The 21,502-nt window shown below is 37.7% G+C and overlaps 1 protein-coding gene across 2 annotated transcripts in view; it reads right to left on the minus strand.

The window, feature by feature from the left end:
- Positions 1-21,502, minus strand: part of TBC1D32 (TBC1 domain family member 32) — a 211,652-nt gene that overhangs the window by 39,737 nt on the left and 150,413 nt on the right. For both annotated transcript variants that reach the window (XM_025294780.2, XM_025294778.2), the window contains 2 exons: positions 21,323-21,448; positions 7,813-7,896 (listed from right to left, as the gene is read on the minus strand). In XM_025294780.2, coding sequence (XP_025150565.1) covers positions 7,813-7,896; positions 21,323-21,448 — 210 coding nt within the window. The remainder of the gene's footprint in view (positions 1-7,812; positions 7,897-21,322; positions 21,449-21,502) is intronic.

Below are 21,502 nucleotides of genomic sequence, written 5' to 3' on the forward strand. Positions count from 1 at the left end.
CTTTAGTAGGATGTCAGTCAGAAAATGGTTTATGGGTATATATCTAAAAAGAAGTTTCAATTTTAATTTGTATTTGACATACAGTATGACAACCTGACAAGCAGAAATGGATCTTGGGCCACAAAAGTTGAGTGAAATAATCTTTTGTTACACTTAACTTGGACTAAATACGATTTATGAAGCAGAAATTAAAATCTTCAGAAATAAAATGGAGCAAAATGATTAACTGAAATTCAATGATAAAAATAGATGTATTCAGGGGACCCTGATACACCTCTGGCAACCAGTGCTTTACTGAAATGTGGATAATAGTGTGTGATACATAACAATAAGTGATACGCTGCTTAATAAATATCAAGAGGATGAATGAGGAGTTAAATGAATAAATAAACAAACATCCAATGAACAACAAAAACTGTGCTTTACATATCAAACAAGACGCAAGGTGGAGATGCAAATAGATAGAATTTAACACATTTTTTTCTGTATATTGAAATCACGAAACAAAAGGATAATATAACTTCCATTCCCCAGAGTCACTGCGAAGCGTAATAAAGTTACTGAATAAAGGTCAATCAACCAATGACACCTATAACATCAGACTTGCCCTACTTACTCATCAATGCCTAATTCATTCTCAGCATTAACTATTTACAATAACCAATCATTTTAATTACCGATATAATAATCTCAGAACAAAATGAGTTGAAAAATTAACTTAATGTTGACTGAAATTACTCACTGTGGTAATACATACTGTTCTACTTTTAATATAGAAAGCTAGCACAGAGCAGGAGTAGAAGAAATTAAATCTATTTTGCTGGCACTTGGCTAATAGTGAGAAACTAAACAAATTTTCTGGAGAAGGAAATGGCAACCCACTGCAATATTCTTGCCTAGAGAATCCTGTGGACATAGGAGCTTGGTGGGCTGCTGTCCATAGGGTCGCACAGAGTTGGATACAAGTGAAGTGACTTAACATGCATGCATGCACTGGAGAAGGAAATGGCAACCCACTCCAGTATTCTTGCCTGGAGAATCCCAAGGACAGAGGAGCCTGGTGGGCTCCCGTCTATGGGGTCACACACTGTCGGATACGACTGAAGCAACTTAGCAGTAACAGCAGCAAATAAATTTTCAGAAGAGTAAAGCATATCTCCACTGGATGACAAATACAGTATTAGAAGAGCTGTTACAGTGTGACTGTTTACCGACTCTCCTGAAAGTCCTGTTATATCAATAGCAGAGCCAGAAAACTTTTACTTCTAAAGAAACCAACCAGTCCATTCCCTCCTGCCTTCTTCCTTACCCAAAATAAGCCTGAAGGTTCTGTACCTTCTTTTTAAATATGGGGTTGCTATCTATCCATTTTATTCAGTTTTTACTGCCATAAAATTTAATTCCTTATGACCAGTAAGCTAGTGTAAGTATCTAAGTCTCCTAACTTATGTGTGATCACTTCAGTCATGTCCGACTCTTTGCAACCCCATGGACTGTAGACGACCAGGCCCTGTCCATGGGGATTCTCCAGGCGAGATACTGGAGTGGATTGCCATGCCCTCGTCCAGGGGATCTTCCCCACCCAGGGACTGAACCCGTGTCTCCTGTGGCTCCTGCATTGCAGGCAGATTCTTTACTACTGAGCTACCAGGAAAGCCCGACTTATATAGTCAGCATTATTTGGAAAAAAGTATTATTCTTTTCCATGTCATTGATTACACAATTGCCCTTGCCTGCAAGACTCTTCCCCTTTCCTATTTCTTTCAGCTGTCGTAGCCCAGGAGGCAGTTCTATCATTGTTTTTTCCTTTAATCTTCCACTATGATATTAGTCAACACTGATCACTCTCCACTGAATACCTATGGCATTACCACACAATCCCTCATTTGACAAAATCTCAATTCAAAAAGCTATCTTAATGGTTCTAGCACATTGCCTGAAACAAAGTAGCCAGCTGAGAAATGGCAGTTTTCCATTTCTTTACTTTCTATTTACCATGTGCTGCAAATTAATTTAATTCATCATTTTAGATACATGCTCTATTTCCCCCCTCCTTGTGGACAGGGTCATTCATATTATATACCTCCTTGCGACTATCTAGCATACTCACAAATATCCTCCATAAAAGTAAGACAGAAAAGAGCATATTTGCTGAATATCAAAAGAAAGTATAATGGACATTTAACTGTATATAATAAATGTAAAAATATTTTAATAATGGAAAGGTGAAACAATGCAAAGTTCCCTGATATTTTTCCAAAATTTTGTTTAACATAAAGAGAAAAAGGATAAAATTGAAATATTTACCACCCTGAAAGGATTGCTTAATTTATCATTTTAAAGAAGCAATTATAGAAGGAAAAATCTCCAACACGTTCTAGGAAAATGAGCTGACAAACAGTTAACGTCTGTTAGGACTCGGAGAGGCACCTGCGTGGAGTTACAAACCTCAAGTGTGCAGAACTTTTATCTGTTTGTTCTCTCCTCTTTCTTTAAGGGGATAAACAGCCAAACTAATTTGATTTTTCCAGATTTGCAAATTTTATAATGGATTGAAATCCTGAGGGAGCTAACAACAGATGGATGACTGTGTTATTCTAATTTCAGCTACCTTAGGGTTTAGCAAGCTGTCATTTTTAAAAAGCCAATCAATTTCTCATTTCAAGAAACATGAAAAAACACTAAATATATCTATCCAGCGTCTGCTTTGAAACATCTTTTATATCAAAACATGGTTTTTGTTTACTTAAAGTAAATAGAATAAAATTTTGTAATTGCAAACCATTGTTTCACTAGCCAAAAAATTAATGATAAAGGACTAGGATATCTAAAGCCATGAGAAGAAAACAATACTAGCAACAAACTTAGCCCATATCATAATAATAAATAGTAATCAATCAACAGGAAGCCACTTTATTTTCTAAAACACTATTCATTCATTCATTCATTCTCTAAAACACTATTGGATAGTTGTTTACCTGGAGCCTTTTAAGAATTTAAATTCACATTCAGGGTTTATCTGCCTAGATAATATGCTTCCCCAGTAGCTCGGTGGTAAAGAATCTGCCTGCAATGCAGGAGACACAGGTTCCATCCCTGGGTCAGGAAGATCCCCTGGAGCAGGAAATGGCAACCCATTCCAGTATTCTTGCCTGGGAAATCTCATGGACAGAGGAGCCTGGTGGGCTACAGTCCATGGGGTCACAGAGAGTCAGACATAACTTAGTGACTAAACAACAACTGCCTAGATAATACATTCAGTAAAGCCAACATCTGAGATCTCCTCATCATAATTCAGAAATATACCAGAGGGTAGTAAATGCACGCACACTGAGCAATCAGCCTTGTTGAATATTCAGATAACACACACAACATAATGTTAATTTTAGATTATCTACAGAACATATAACCCAATAGAACAATGTACCAAAGAGAGCTGTAGAATTTGAAGATTATATTACTGAAGATAGCCCCTCTGGCATTCAAATTTCCATGATTACCACTTCTTACTTATTTCCTCTCTTACAGACTTGATCATTAATCTCTGTATGTTTTTTTCCACATACTTTTTCAGGTTTGTTCATAAAGTTGTAATTTATTCACAGATGCTTTTCTTCAAAATTTTCTTCATTAGCCCTAATTTCTTCCCTCTGAATCTCAGTTTCCCGATTTTTAAATGTGATGATTATACACCTGCTCTCAGAGAGTACAGCTGACCCTCGAACAATGCAAGGGTTAGGGAGCCAACCCCATGCAGCAGGTAAAAAATTCAAGTATAACTTTACAATTGGCCTTCCATATACTCAGCTCTACATCCATGGATTCAGCAAACCATGGATTTGGTGGTACTGTAGTAGGTATTTATTGGGGAAAAAAAAAATCTGCATGCTGAACCTCCACAGTTCAAAATCATGTTGTTCAAGGGTAGTTACAGGGTTGAACAATATAATGCACATCAGATGCCTCAGTGCATTATTCTACTCACAAGCAGGACTCAAAGTTATCAATTCTCTTCATCTACCTTAATTTCTGTTTTATTCTACCTTGTGTTTTCCTCTCATTTCTTTGCTTTCATTTTCTTATGATCACTTTTATCCCTTTCCCAAATCTGCATTAGATGTCACTATGATTTAATTACATATATGTGTACTTGTAAATCCCAACAGATTTAGAATTGTTATACAGATGTACTGTGTGAACATAGATGTTATTTAATGGTATGAATAATTAATCTAACAAAATATCTCAAAAGCTATATTAAAGAGAAAGAGGCATTTGAAACTAATGAAATAATTTAAATTAGCCATACGTGTGTTCAGTTGTTTAGTCGTGTCTGACTTTTTGCTACTCCATGGACTGTAGCCCACCAGGCTTCTCTGTCCATGGGGTTCTCCAGGCAAGAATACTGGAGTGGGTTGCCATTTCCTTCTCTAGGGGATCTCTCCAACCCAGGGAGCAAATCTGGGTCTCCTGCATTGCAGGTGGCTTCTTTACCAACTGAGCCACCAGGGAAGCACAATGTGATAAATATCAAATTGGTAGTTTAAGATGAATGCAATAGGAGCACAGAGGAGGGACTTATGATTGAGAGTAAGAGGGAAGGTGACATTCTAGCTGTGACTTTACAGTAGTTGGACATTATCACATGGATGTCATGAGGAAGAAAGAAGTTTATCCAGAATGAACACTAGGAGCACAACAGGTTCAATGATACGAATGCACAGGGCGTGTTTGGGCAGTGATGAATAACACAGTTAAAAAAATATAAGTAACCCAGACTGAGAATATATCTTTAAAATTTTCTTTCTTTCTATGGAGATTTGAAACATTATGTCTAACTTGAATAAATGCATATTTGAAGGATGGTTTCTTAAGCAAACAGAAAAGTCATGTTATTCTTATGAGAAAGAGGGGCAATACCCCCTGATGATCTATTACTGTGAATCTAGGCTACCTCTCTGCTTTCTTCACAGTGTCTTCACTTACTGGATATTCACCTTTGGGAAATTTCAGTTCTTCTCTCTACCTCATCCTTTACATAGTTACTAAATTAATCATCCTAAAGTACAGATGAATCAAGTAAAGCTTCTGGTCCGAAATCTTAAACGTTTTCATTTTTAATAGGCAATAGAGTAAATCAAATGCATTGACACAGTATACAAAGCTCTTATCCTTCATTCCATTCTTTCCTTTATTTGTCAAACAATTACTGACATTGTTACTCTAGGTGCAGAGGACAAGACCAGTAAGACACAGAAACTACCCTATAGGAGTGTGCTGCCACATGAAGGATTAGACATTAAGTCAGAATATGAGAAAAACAGGACAAAGAGATGTACATTAGCTTTATACAGTAAGCTGAAGATTTAGTAATTGGTATTTTCAACACATACCTTCCCCCTAAATTCCAGATTCAAACAGCCAACATGTACAGAGTATGTCTACTTAAATGTGTAACAAGTATTCAAAATATAACATAAAAGCAAACTCCTAATCTCCTCTCTCAACCTTATTCTTCACGCATTCTTCTCTATCTCAGTGTTTGATAATCCACCCTTCCAGTGGCTCAGATCAATAACTTAGGTCTTTGACTCCCCTCTTTCTCACTCCATCTTCAGTCTGTTAGCCTATTCTGTTGGTCCTATTTTCAAAATATACCTAGAATACGTGTGTGTGTGTGTGTGTGTGTGTGTGTGTATGTGTTAGTCACTCAGTCGTGTCTGACTTTTTGCAACCCCATGGACTGTAGCCCACTAGGCTCCTCTGTCCATGGGATTCTCCAGGCAAGAATACTGGAGTGGGTTGACTTCTCCAAGGGATCTTCCTGATCCAGGGATTGAACCTGGGTCTCCTGCATTGCAGGTGTACGCTTTACTGTCTGAACTAGAATCCAAGTACTTTTGACCAGCTCCACTGACATCCTCATCCAAGCCATTGCCAATTTTCATCATTATCTTTTCAATAGCCTCCTAACTCATCTTCCTTGTTCTTCAGTCTTTTCCCAATACAGCAGCCATAGTAATATTTTAAAAATGTAAATCTGAGGATGTCACTCCTATGTTCAAGATTCTGCAATAACTTTAAAATCCCTCTATCAGGGATTTCCCCAGAAGTCCAGTGGTCAAGACCATGCTTTCATTGCTGAAGGCACAGATTCAATGCCTGGTCAGGAACTAAGATCCCACAAGCCATGCAGTGTGCCCCCATCGGCCCCCCATCCACATATCATCCTCTCTAGCTTCAACACCAAAAATTCTCCCCCTTACTCTTTTTGAGCTATACCAGTCTCCTTCCTAGTCAATTGCTGGAATTTTCTTCCTCTGAAAACATTCATATATCTTGCTGCCAACTTCTGCTGATCCAAACACTATTTAACATTAAACTTTCCTTCCCTGCTGTGTATTTCTCACTTACCACCATACCACTTGACATACTGGATGTTTTACTTATCTACTGTCTATCTTCCAATAGAAAGGTAAACTCTATCAAGGCAAGATTTTTTTTCTCTCTTTTGTTCATTGATGTGTCCAAGTGCTTTGAGCAATTTTATTATATAGTGGAGGAAAATATCAATTTGCTGAATAAATGAATGTGTATCTGGAGAAGAGAAGGTGAGGCTGGCAATGCTGCTAATAGTTTAGTGTTTCTGAAAAACAAATGAGGCATGGAGAAAAGGGGATGATGCTAGAGAAGAAAGAAGAAGAGTAACCTAAGGCCTTGGGTGTCATGATAAGAATCTTAAACTGTACGCAGTGGTCAATGGTAAACTTCTAAAAGGTAGAGGAATGAACAGGCCAGATTTACACTTCATACGTCACTCTGAAAGCAACATAAAGAATACTTCTGAAAAAAAAAATGAGACTCCAATTAGAAAAATGAGGTAAAGACAATAACCTAGACAATAACCTGTTGCAATAACCTAGGCAAAAAGTAACGGTGGCTTAAACTAACATAAAGAAGAGGAGAGACAGAGGTAAGGGGTTAAGTTTGAAATATATTAAGAACACAGAATATGGTTTGCTGACTAGGCGGGAACCTGGTTTAGATGGACAGATGATTGCACTGCCCACCAAAATAGTATAGACAGAGGAAGTCTCTCAATGAGGTATGATAAAGTAACGCTCTTATTGGACATTTTGAGCCTGAGGGTTCTTTAGCACATTCAGGTGATGTTTACCTATCAAGCATCTGGAAAATATGAGAATGAAGCTTATAGATATTTGAGTAGAAGAGATAAACTTAGAAGTCATCAATGTATGCAAAATAAAACAGTACAAACAGATGAGATAGTGGATAAAAACTGAAGAACGGAAGATACCGCCATAAGGAAAAATAAATTTCAATGGGTAGACAGAAAAAAAAAAAAAAAAAGAGTTAACAACCACAAAAAAGCTAGAAAGTAACAAGGAAACCCAGACATTTGCACAGAAGAGACAAGAAGATATCTGGAATGTATATAACACAAAGTGAGAGATTTTAAGGATGGAAAACCTTGTGTATATTTGCATCTAATTACACTTTTCTATGAGTTGACTCATTGGAAAAGACTCTGATGCTGGGAGGGATTGGGGGCAGGAGGAGAAGGGGACAACAGAGGATGAGATGGCTGGATGGCATCACCGACTCGATGGATGTGAGTCTGAGTGTACTCCGGGAGTTGGTGATGGACAGGGAGGCCTGGCGTGCTGCGATTCATGGGGTCGCAAAGAATCGGACACGGCTGAGCGACTGAACTGAACTGAACTGAACTGATGAAACATTATCTATTTGCATACCAAGCACTTTCCAAAATGCAAAATGTTTAAATTGTACCTGTATATTCCACTGAAGGGAAGTAGTATTCAGATGGGCTTTCAGAAAGATGAAGTACAAATTTTTCAAGTAATTCTACTAAAGCTGTAATAAACAAGAGAATAATTAGGATATTAAAGGTCAAGAATCATACATGATACTATATCTCTAAATCACAGACCAGTAGGTAAAAGTCATTAGAACTTCTTCATAGTTATGCTCTTGAGGGGGGCCAATTCAAAACATATCGTTTTAATATTCACAACAATCTTTCCAATGTAAATTAAATTTTAAATAGCTTCACTGCAAACCTATTCAATGTGAAACTGGAGAAGAACCATCTGTTATCCTTAGATCCTCTAAGGATTACTTCAGAATTTTCTAAATGATTTCAATTCAGAAAAAAAATTATCACAAATTAGGCTATAATATCTTACCATCATTATTCACACATGCAGAAAAAACATCACATGAACTTCAAGACCAGAATCAATGCATAGCTCACATCCCTCTCAAAAGCACATTTTATATGTTTTATATACTTGACAACAGACGTTATCTGTTCAGGGTAAACAGATCAAAGGTAAGATAGGCAGGGGTTGGAAAGAGGGAGGGATGAACAGGCAGAGCAGAGAATTTCTAGGGCAGTGAAACTCTTTTGTAAGGCACTACATTGGTGGATACACGTCATCATTATGACATCTGTCAAAATTCATAGAATGTGAAACATCAAGAGTGAACCCTAATGCAAACTATGGACTCTTAATAATAATGACATGTCAATGTAGTCTCATCAGTTGTAACAAGTATACCACTCTGGTATGAGATGTTGTTAGTTGGGGAAGTTTCAAGGAGAGAATATGTGAGAACTTTCTGTATTTCCTGCTTGATTTTGCTGTGAATCTAAAACTGCTCTAAAAGTTTATTAATTCAAAGAAAAGTTGAAAAAAAGATGCCTGTCAATGTAACAGTACAGAAATATTTGCATATATTACCACCAAAGTGGATATAACCAAGTGAATTATAATTACTATGCAATTTAGAATTATTTTTGCTGGAAATAAATGTATCTGAAGAGTAACTGATATGCTTGTAATTAGGCAAGTAAGTTTAGTCACTTTTAAAATTTGTGCCCTGGTTATATTCAGGATGTTGACTGTGACACATATTAACTGAATGCAGCCTTTTTCACATCCAAGAGCACTTTAAAGATATAATTCATGAGGAAAAGTTAGTGTTCAACATGCCAGAAATGTCAAGTCAAAGAGGGATAACATATGCTTTCCAACAACTACAAGTCTAACAAGCTACATCTCATGATACAGCTTAAGCAACATCTCTAGATAAAAACAAATGTTTTTTATTTGTGGAACTCTATTCATATTGATTTCAAGTTGAAATATTTAAATATTTAAATGTATGAAATGCAATAGTTAAGGATCAGAAAGAACACTAGTATTGTAGATTATTTATAGATTGGTTCTATCTTCACACACATAAGCACAAATACTCCCACTTTTGGAGAAATCTTTCAAGTGGTTTCTTTTCTATGAATCTATAAGTAAATAATAGCCCTTCAGTGAGAGCTTTCAACTTCTATGTTTGTTTACAAGTTACAAAATGCTGTCTCTTGAGATTATAATTTTTCAGAATTTTTTTTCAGAATTTTTTTAAATTTTTCAGAAATCAGGTGAAGAAAAGAAGTGTGTGACTGCTAGCATGAGGAAAGCAATGAATAGGATCAGGTTCAGCCATTAGACAGACAGTTAGAAATATGTCAGAAGACAAAACACACATCTGTGAAGGTGCTAAAACACTAAAACATTTGAAACTTGAGTCACCAGACTAACTTCAGACTTTACAACGCATACTACTTTCCAGCAAGTAGTGATCCTGAAATATGAAAATATGCTATTAGATCATAATATATTAGAGGATAATAAAGTAATTTATGCATCCTATACAAAGGTGACATCACTGAATCAACTAGAGAAAGTTCATAATTTCTATCGATTCCAATATATTTGCTTTGCCCAGCAACCCAAACAGTACTATGTATTTCCAAATATTTTGAGAGATAAACTACAGTCATGGAACAATGTTAAAAACTAATTCACATGTGGTAGTTGAACCCACAGTTACAATTTATTGGTACCATCTCTCTAACAACGATGACAACAAAACTGCATAATGACTAACGTGGCTGTCTCAGTACAACTCACTACCTGTCAGTTGACTAAAAACTCCATCATCTGCGACTCCAGGAAATTAATTCACATAAAACATTTCTTAACTTTAAGAGTAAATTAACTCCAGGATATTGCTACCTAGAAAGTAAACTGTTGAATATTGTTTTAGGTGGATTTTTATTTTGAATGGAAGACTTAGAATCTCTATAAAGGATTTTAAATTAGAAACCGTCTCCTTTTAATTATACTCAGTCCCTAGGGTTGGACTATGACATCAGTAGACTATAAAACCAAAGTTTATGATATTTATATGATAAAATAGGACCTGGGTTTTACTGCTGAGGAAAAACCAAAGGCAGATTGTTCAGGGATAAGTGTTTTTTCCCTTGGCATTGCCATCACAACAGCAGCCGGTTCCAAAAAAGTCAGTGTTTGTAAATATGCATGGTTTCTCCAGGATTCACTCTTTAATTCTTTTATCTTTTATCACTGCTGGCACATCCTCAGATCACAAGGAACTCACACTATGTGCTCAGTTTTTTCCTGATCGTTATCCTGCATACAAGCACCAGATGTTTGTTCCTTGAACATTTGCTTATTCAGAATATACCACACCTTTCATGTGTGGAACAGACACATGAATGGAGGGAAAGTAGAGTTTGTGGCCTCCTTACCACTGGATGATGGTGAAAGTCCTGACTGTCTACTTAGGTCTCCCTGACACCACCCTATCAGCGAGAGGCAGGGTGTCTCATCACTGTCAGGTGAGAACAGAAGTCCAGGCTGCAGCCCAAGCTTGTTTGCAAGACTTCTACAGTGGTGTTTGGCTGGATTAAAGTGCTCACTTTCTACAAGTTTTGTCTTGGTAGACTGCCATTATCCTGGTCCTTTGGTTAGAGGGAGCAGGCTCTTATTGCCCAGCCCTCATTTTTTCCCTTGCATCCATTGATATTCTTCATCACTCAGCCTAGGATATATGAGGCAAAAACAAAACCCAAGAAATGTCATCTTTGTTCCTTGGATCCCAAGGTTCCTACTCAGTTTGTCTTTTCAATCAAGGGTCACATATAAAACATAAGATCATGTCCACAAATCTCAGATGTACATAGTAGGAGAGAAAAGGGAAAGATCATCTACTCCATCTCTCAACAGTAGATATCATCTCTTGTCTTTTTCATTATGAATATTTAGACCCCTTACAGACTAGATATAAGTTCTGCCATATAAATTAGATGACCACACACAATTTTTTAAAAATCCTCAGCTTATTTCAAATCATTCTTTATTCTTATATTATTCACCATTAATACTGAATCTTAGAGAATTATCTAATGTATCAAGTACAGCTGGTTTATAGCCATAAGTAGAAATAAGACAGGTCAATTTGAAGTCCATGTAAGTAAGTAAGTAAGTGAAGTCACTCAGTCGTGTTTAATTCTTTACAACCCCATGTACTGTAGCCTACGAGGCTCCTCCGTCCATGGAATTTTCCAGACATGAGTACTAGAGTGGGTTGCCATTTCCTTCTCCAGAGGATCTTCCAAACCCAGGGATTGAACCCAGGTCTCCCGCATTGCAGGCAGACATTTTACCATCTGAGCCACCAGGGAAGCCCTAAAGTCCATAGGTACATAGCAATTATGAGTATTCTTTGATTATACCAGTACAGCTGAAGTTCAGGATTCAGAAGGTGGTAGATTAGAAATTGTACTCAATTCCTCTTCCCTTTGATTAATTATGCCAAGAAGAGGGTCTAAGAAAAAAAGGAGCTTTGGTAACAGATTCACATGATGGGTAGATACCACTAGAAGCATACCACTAAGGCTAGCCCAATAACGATATATGATGGTACTCACAGCGTAAAAGTGAGAGGAAAAAAAAACAGAATTGATGCTTTTGTCCCTTTAGGGGCCATTAGTGATCCTCCTTTCAGGTCTCATATAACTTCTTATGTTTTCTTTGGTGCCTTAATCTCTCTCTTTCTGCTTAGAGCAGTCTGTACTTAACCTGTATGTTTCTCATTTTTTTAAGCTGATTTACTAGCACTTTGATATTATCAGATAACCTAAATTATTAAAGATTTGTGTCTCCTTAATGTATATTTGAAATCATAACTGGCTGGGATAAAAGAAAGTGTTATAGGAATCAGATCCAGAGATAAATGAGCAGACTTTAAAATTACTTTGTGTAAGTACATTTATTGACAAGGAAAATTCTATACAATATGGTATTGAGTGAACTGACAAAAGAAAATAGCATGCTAGGTATTAACTCTTTGGGGCTAAGAATAATTTAGTGATAATCTTATTCTGCAAAGATTATAAGGCAAATTTCAGTCTCTTCATTTTGTTTATAATTTCTAATCTTTCTAGAATGATCATATATTTCACACAATAATTTAGTTGCCAAAAGGTTAATACTAGAATCAAAGTAATAACAGAAGAAATGGATGAGAAAGAACAGATTTTAAAAATTTAAGAATAAACTCTATAAGACATGGTAAACAAATACATGAAAGTCAGAAGATGAAAGAAAGAGATAAGTCAAGAAGAACTAGGTTGTTCCCTTCAATTACTGCACTACATACAGGCTATGACTACAGGCAGAAAAAATGCAAGAAGAAGAACATATTTTAACACTTCCATGGCATCTCATACAGATAAAATCTAAGTGGCAGGACAAAATGAGAATACTAGATTAAATGCTTAGAGGAAAATTTTTTAAAAAGTATTTCACTTCAGTTCAGATCAGTTGCTCAGTCATGTCCAACTCTTTGTGACACCATGAACTGCAGCACGCCAGGCCTCCCTGTCCATCACCAACTCCTGGAGTTCACTCAGACTCATGTCCATCGAGTTGGTGATGCCATCCAGCCATCTCATTCTCTGTAGTCCCCTTCTCCTCCCACCCCCAATCCCTCCAAGTATCAGAGTCTTTTCCAATGAGTCAACTCTTCGCATGAGGTGGCCAAAGTATTGGAGTTTCAGCTTCAGCATCAGTCCTTCCAATGAACACCCAGGGCTGATCTACTTTAGAATGGACTGGTTGGATCTTCTTGCAGTCCAAGGGACTCTCAAGAGTCTTCTCCAACACCACAGTTCAAAAGCATCAATTCTTTGGTGCTCAGCTTTTTTCAGAGTCCAACTCTCACATCCATACATGACTACTGGAAAAACCATAGCCTTGACTAGACGGACCTTTGTTGACAAAGTAATGTCTCTGCTTTTGAATATGCCATCTAGGTTGGTCATAACTTTCCTTCCAAGGAGTAAGCGTCTTTTAATTTCATGGCTGCAGTCACCATCTGCGGTGATTTTGGAGCCCCAAAAAATAAAGTCTGACACTAGTTCCACTGTTTCCCCATCTATTTTCCATGAACTGATGGGACCAGATGCCATGATCTTAGTTTTCTGAACGTTGAGCTTTAAGTCAACTTTTTGACTCTACTCTTTCACTTTCATCAAGAGGCTTTTTAGGTCCTCTTCACTTTCTGCCATCAGGGTGCTGTCATCTGCATATCTGAGGTGATTGATATTTCTCCCGGCAATCTTGATTCCAGCTTGTGCTTCTTCTAGCCCAGTGTTTCTCATGATGTATTATGCATAGAAGTTAAATAAGCAGGGTGACAATATACAGCCTTGACGAACTCCTTTTCCTATTTGGAACCAGTCTTTTGTTCCATGTCCAGTTCTAACTGTTGCTTCCTGACCTGCATACAGGTTTCTCAAAAGGCAATCATGTGGTCTGGTATTCCCATCTCTTTCAGAATTTTCCATAGTTTATTGTGATCCACACAGTCAAAGGCTTTGGCATAGTAAATAAAGCAAAAATAGGTGTTTTTCTGGAACTCTCTTGCTTTTTCGATGATCCAGCAGATGTTGGCAATTTGATCTCTGGTTCCTCTGCCTTTTCTAAAACTAGCTTGAACATCTGGAAGTTCATGGTTCACATATTGCTGAAGCCTGGCTTGGAGAATTTTGAGCATTACTTTACTAGCATGTGCTGCTGCTAAGTGATGACACCACTGACAGCAGCCCACCAGGCTCCCCCATCCCTGGGATTCTCCAGGCAAGAACATTGGAGTGGGTTGCCATTTCCTTCTCCAATGCATGAAAGTGAAAAATGAAAGTGAGGTTGCTCACTAGGTGTCGGACTCTTCATGACCCCATGGACTGCAGCCTAACAGGCTCCGCCATCCATGGGATTTTCCAGGCAAGAGTACTGGAGTGGGTTGCCATTGCCTTCTCTGTACTAGCGTGTGAGATGAGTGCAATTTTGTGTAGTTTGAGCATTCTTTGGCATTGCTTTTCTTTGGGATTGGAATGTAAACTGACCTTTTCCAGTCCTGTGGCCACTGCTGAGTTTTCCAAATTTGCTGGCATACTGAGTGCAGCACTTTCACAGCATCATCTTTCAGGAATTTGAAATAGCTCAAGTGGAATTCCATCACCTCCACTAGCTTTGTTTGTAGTGATGCTTTCTAAGGCCCTCTTGACTTCACATTCAAGGATGTCTGTCTCTAGGTCAGTGATCACACCATCGTGATTATCTTTCTTGTACAAGATCTTTGTACAGTTCTTCTGTGTATTCTTGCCACCTCTTCTTAATATCTTCTGATTCTGTTAGGTCCATACCATTTCTGTCCTTTATCGAGCCCATCTTTGCATGAAATGTTCCCTTGGTATCTCTAATTTTCTTGAAGTGATCTCTAGTCTTTCCTGTTCTGTTGTTTTCCTCTATGTCTTTGCATTGATCGCTGAGGAAGGCTTTCTTATCTCTCCGTGCTATTCTTTGGAACTCTGCATTCAGATGCTTATATCTTTCCTTTTCTCCTTTGCTTTTCTCTTCTCTACTTTTTGCAGCTATTTGTAAGGCCAATGTAGCCAGAAGTAAATTTGAAACAACAAAAATACACCCTTCCCCTTTTTTAAGAGGACTCTTGATTCATGTCACCTTATTATCCTAAGTGATTATGTGGCAGATCTAAGGTACAGTTCAGTTGAGTTCAGTCGCTCAGTCATGTCCGACTCTTTGCAACCCCATGGACTGCGGCATGCCAGGCCTCCCTGTCTATCACCAATTCCCACAGTTTACTCAAATTCATGTCCATTGAGTTGGTGATGCCATCCAACCATCTCATCCTCTTCTCTTTCGTCCCTTTCTCCTCCCGCCTTCAATCTTTCCCAGCATCAGGGTCTTTCCCAATGAGTCAGTTCTTTGCATCAGGAGGCCAAAGTATTGGAGTTTCAGCTTCAGCATCAGTCCTTCCAATGAATATTCAGGGATGATTTCCTTTAAGATGGACCGGTTGGATCTCCTTACAGTCCAAGGGACTCTCAAGAGTCTTCTCCAACACCATGGTTCGAAAGGGTCAATTCTTCAGCACTCAGCTTTCTTTATAGTCCAACTCTCACATCCATACATGACTACTGGAAAAACCATAGCTTTGCCTAGATGGATCTTTGTTGGCAAAGTAATGTCTCTACTTTTTAATATACTGTGTAGGTTGGTCATAGCTTTTCTTCCAAGGAGCAAGCGTCTTTTAATTTCATGGCTGCAGTCACCATCTGCAGTGTTCTGGAACCCCCAGAAATAAAGTTGGTCACTGTTTCCATTGTTTCCCCATCTATTTGCCATGAAGTGATGCGACCAGATGCCATGACCTTAGTTTTCTGAATGTTGAGTTTTAAGCCAGATTTTTCACTCTCCTCTTTCACTTTCATCAAGAGGCTCTTTTGTTGTTCTTCACTTTCTGCCATAAGGATGGTGTCATCTGCATATCTGAGGTTATTGATAAAATCCTGGCAATCTTGATTCCAGCTTGTACTTCCTCCAGCCCAGCGTTTCTTATGATGTACTCTGCATGTAAGTTAAACAAGCAGAGTGACAATATACAGCCTTGACGTATTCCTTTCCTGATTTGGAACCAGTCTATTGTTCCATGTCCAGTTCTAACTGTTGCTTTCTGACCTGCATACCAATTTCTCAGCTTCCCTCTCAGTCAGTCTCTCCCATCAGGAAGCTTCCATAAGCCTCTTATCCTTCTCTATCTGAGGGCTAACAAACTGAAAACCACAAGCACAGAAAACTAACCAGTCTAATGATATGGACCACGGCCCTGTCTAACTCAATGAAACTATGAGACATACCATATAGGGCCACCCAAGATGGGCAGGTCATGGTGGAGCATTTTGACAAAACATACCCCATTGGAGAAGGGAATGGCAAACCACTTCAGTATTCTTGCCTTGAGTACCCCATGAACAGCATGAAAAGGCAAAAAGATAGGACACTGAAAGTGTCCCCAGGTCGGTAGATGCCCAATATGCTACTGGAGATCAGTGGAGAACTAACTCCAGAAAGAATGAAGAGACAGAGTCAGAGCAACACCACCACCCAGCTGTGGATGTGACTGGTGATAGAAGTAAAGTCTGATGCTCTAAAGAGCAATATTGCATAGGAACCTGGAATGTTAAGGCATTCCAGGTTAACAAGTTAACATTGACATGTTAGTGTTAATCTAAGGCACATTTTTTCTCAAATTCTGCCCCCAGTGCTATTCTCCCCACTAAAAGGAACCAGAATTCCTTGAACTATATTTAGGAGCCAGAAACATGAGTCCAGAGGACCTCATTGCTGTTATACCAGGATTCTTTCAGAGAAAAACAGAAACAAATAAAACAAAATTTAAAGGACAAAGAGGGCATCTTAAACAAAAACTCTTAAAAGTCCAAGTAGTAATAATTTAGGCATTTGAAGTATAGAGTTAGAAAAAATATATTACAGTTACAAAGCATATCAGTTTCCAATATTGTCCATAAGACATGTTATATATGTTATTTAGTGGCCAACTCAGACTAAATGAATTCTACACTGTATGCGTGTGCATGCTTCAGTCATCTTTGACTCTTTACAACCCAATGGACTGCAGCTGGCCAGGCTCCTCTGTCCTGGGATTCTCTGGGCAAGAATACTGGAGTGGGTTGCCATGCTCTTCTCCAGGCAATCTCCCCAACCTAGGGATGGAACTCATGACTCTTATGTTTCTTACAATGGCAGGCAGGTTCTTTACCACTAGCGCCACCTGGGAATCCATATTATCAACACTGGAGAACAAAAACAGGAAGAATATACCTGGAACATACTTAATTGTATAATTATTAGGTCTCAAAAGACTAGTGGGAAATAAGAATTAGAAGATAAGGTGAAAAACAGAAACTTATTTTTATAGGGAAATTACTCTAGGAAGATATAAGAGTAGAAAAAAATTAAACAAGCAATTGATGATGGAATCTAATGTTTAGAGTGAATAGACAACAAGCAGCTAGTGTAGTAAACTCAGCAGAACCTAGAAGTCAATCAGACCTACAGGAACCTTCCTGACAAGAAGAAGAAAAAAAAAAGAACTGTGGAATGATTTATATTTTAAGAAAGAAAAAGAGTCAGTCCATGAATACATATGAAAATCAGCCTAATGGAATACAGTGTCTACCTATGTTCTCTCCTGAAGTTGAATGAAATAAACACATGAAAATGAATGAAATTTAAAGAAGTTCAGGGAACATGTTGTAATTAGTTCTACGTTAGGAAAAAAGTCTCTGATATAGCTGGGGGTGGGGTAGAAGGTACACACAGAACAAAAATAAGGTTATGAAAAAGAAAAAATGTGACTTAACGTTTTAAAAAATTAACTTCAGCCTATGGGTCTTAGGTCTTATAATGTATTACTTCTCCCAATGACTCATTACAAGTGCAGGAATATCATGCGATTGCACATCTACATGGTCTCGTTTATTCTTATAAGCTGAAAACCTGGAAAGAAAACTCTGGAAACAGCAGGAGCCCAAGCTGGAGAAAGCTGGAATCTCTCTCTTCTGATAGCTGTCTAGATGGCCTGGGTTTAAATCAATTTGGAAAGACTATTGATAGTTTGCTCTCTCCTTCCTTATTTTTACCAATAAAAGGAGAGTAGCTGCCCATAGCAGGGACCAGGACAGAGAGTCAACAAGTAGGTTCTCATTAAGTTCTTGTAACTGAATTTCTTTTGTCTATCTCCTTTTGGATTCAGAGTATATAATTTATAGAGAATTTAAGACATTCATTCACTCATTATCATAATTATGAAAAATATTAATGGAGGTACATGGTATTCATTGAGTACTGCAGGGTTTTATAGAGAGATTTTGGGGAGAAACTGCAGCATAAGTAATGATAATTCAAAAATCTTTGGTTCTTGATAACTGTAGATTGCTTATATTTAAAACCCAAATTGAATCACATTATAGAGTCAGTCTGTACACGGGCATGAATACAGACAAATAAATAAGCATGCTTGCCTTACAAAAGCATGTATTTGTTTAGTGTTTCTCCCTTGAGCTTACCCTCCAAACTAGTTCAAGTTTTAGCTTATAAAAAGAAAACTATGCTAGGAGATTGGAGATATTAAAAACATTTTTCATCTTCTATCTCATCAGTATTACGCTCACCTGAGTTTATTTAATAAATGTTTACCTCCCATGTGCAAAACATTAGGTGTTAAAGAGAAAGTGCAGTTGACTACTGTACACTGATACTGAGCATGGTTTCAGTGTCAGATTGTTGGGTTAACTTCTTGGATCTAAGATGTGGACTGAGCTCATTACCTAAAATTTCCAGACTATCTTATAAAGTTGCTATGAAGAGTAACTGAATTTTGTGTAACCAACTAGACCTTGTTGGGCAGAGAGGTTAAGATCTATTTTTAAAAGTAGCTCAAAATCTAATGATGGACACAGTATCAGACTAATGTATAACTAAGACCAAGACTTGTGGGAAGTGCCCCAAGATTCCAAACAGAACATGGTTTTAATGATAATGTTCTGCCCCTTTATCCTGTTTCAGAGTCGTGAATAGAACTGAAGAGGTGATTTCTCTTTTGTCTTATCACTATCCCTGTAAGAAAGGAATTCAGAAAACTACACCTTTCATTCAGTTCAGTTCAGTCGTTCAGTCATATCTGACTCTGTAACCCCATGGAGCGCAGCATGCCAGGCCTCCCTGTCCATCACCAACTCCCGGAGTTCACCCAAACCCATGTCCATCTAGTCGGTGATGCCATCCAGCCATCTCATCCTCTGTCGTCCCCTTCTCCTCCTGCCCCCAATCCCTCCCAGCATCAGGGTCTTTTCCAATGAGTCAACTCTTCGCATGAGGTGGCCAAAGTACTGGAGTTTCAGCTTCAGCATCATTCCTTCCAATGAACACCTGGGACTGATCTCCTTTAGGATGCACTGGTTGGAACTCCTTGCAGTCCAAGGGACTCTCAAGAGTCTTCTCCAACACCACAGTTCAAAAGCATCAATTCTTTGGTAGTCAGCTTTCTTTATAGTCCAACTCTCAAATCCATACATGACTACTGGAAAAACCATAGCCTTGACTAGACAGACCTTTGTTGACAAAGTAATATCTCTGCTTTTTAATATGCTGTCTAGGTTGGTCTAGGTTTCCTTCCAAGGAGCAAGCATCTTTTAATTTCATGGCTGCAGTCACCATCTGCAGTGATTTTGGAGCCCCCAAAAATAAAGTTGGTCACCGTTTCCACTGTTTCCCCATCTATTTGCCATGAAGTGATGGGACCGGATGCCATGACCTTGGTTTTCTGAATGTTGAACTTTAAGCCAACTTTTTCACTCTCCTCTTTCACTTTCATCAAGAGGCTCTTTACTTCTTCCTCACTTTCTGCCATAAGGATGGTGTCATCTGCATCTCCTGGCAATCTTGATTCCAGCTTGTGCTTCTTCCAACCCAGCGTTTCTCATGATGTACTCTGCATAGAAGTTAAATAAGCAGGGGTGACAATATACAGCCTTGACGTCCTCCTTTTCCTATTTGGAACCAGTCTGTTGTTCCATGTCCAGTTCTAACTGTTGCTTCCTGACCTGCATACAGGTTTCTCAAGAGGCAGGTCAGGTGGTCTGGTATTCCCATCTCTTTCAGAATTTTCCACACTTATTGTGATCCACACAGTGAAAGGCTTTGGCATAGTCAATAAAGCAGAAACAGATGTTTTTCTGGAACTCTCTTGCTTTTGTGATGATCCAGAGGATGTTGGCAATTTGATCTCTTGTTCCTCTGCCTTTTCTAAAACCAGCTTGAACATCTGGAAGTTCATGGGCCATGTATTGCTGAAGCCTGGCTTGGAGAATTTTGAGCATTACTTTACTAGTGTGTGAGATGAGTGCAATTATTCTCCAAAATTTTAGTGTAAAATGAGCAGTTCAACTATTTTAGACCCTCCCAAAGACCTTAAAAATGGCTATTATATATATATGTTTATCTCTGGTTGCATTACAGAAAATACTTAAAATAGATTTTACAAATGCCAAAAGGTACAGAACAAAATGAGAAAACAGTAGCTTTAGTTCCTGTGTTTAAATAATATACCAAGCTGCTGTTTTCTCATTTTGTTCTGTACCTTTTGGCATTTGCAAAACCTATTTTAAGTATTTTCTGTTATGCAACCAGTGATAAACATATATATATATATATATATATATATATATTTCTAGTAGCCATTTTTAAGGTATTTGGGAGGGTCTAAAACAGTTGAACTGCTCATTTTACACTAAAATTTTGGAGAATAATGTTTGATTTTCTTGCCCTAAAAATATAATTTCTCCAACAAAATATAAACTTATTTTTATTTCCCATTTTTAATTTTATAGCATCTAATACAAACATAAGAACCATAAAGCATGATTGATAAATAGGACAATTATTTTTAAATTACAGCTTTCAAGAAATCTAGCTTATATTGACATTAAAACTTATTTGTTGGAGTATCTTTATTCAAGATAATGTTAATTAAAACAAGGTGAGTTTACAAAACCAAGTACACATATAAAATCTGAATATAAAACAATTTGCTTACTGGTCTAGAAAACATAGCTATCCCCTCACCCCATGTCCCTCCACCCCACACCATCCACCAAATTTCCTTATGAGTCACTAAATTTATTTGGATAGATGTGGCAGAGTTTCAAAATATGTCAAAACATTCAATAAAGTTCCAAAACAGTATAGTATAGTCAGGTGAAAGCTGGTGAAATCAAGCAAACTATTATCTAGGCAAGGTAGATTTAGCTTAACAAGACCTCTGAGACAGTATTTAAAAAAAAAATTGCACAGTTTCTCAAATTTTAATTTCTGTTCTCTAGGATCACAAATTTCCCAGAAGCCAATGGACTTCTGGAATTAATGTTATGTATTCTAGATATGCCAGTATTAGTCTTCAGGAAACCACAGTTTCTGTTAATAAACTTTTCAAGCCAAAAAAACCCCACAAAAATTAAAAAAATACTCACCACCTCCACTGATTATATCGGGTTTGGCCTTCATTATTTTGCAGAATTGTCTTCGGCAGTTTTCTATCCATGCAGTTTGTTTATCAGGCATTTTGAAGCACAATAAAAGTTTGCCAAGATCATTGTCTAATAAGAAAGATGTCTTGTTATATTATTTTAACAAAACATGTTAGATACACT

Source organism: Bubalus bubalis, chromosome 10 (genome assembly GCF_019923935.1).
Source record: "Bubalus bubalis isolate 160015118507 breed Murrah chromosome 10, NDDB_SH_1, whole genome shotgun sequence".
Taxonomy (NCBI): Eukaryota; Metazoa; Chordata; class Mammalia; order Artiodactyla; family Bovidae; genus Bubalus; species Bubalus bubalis.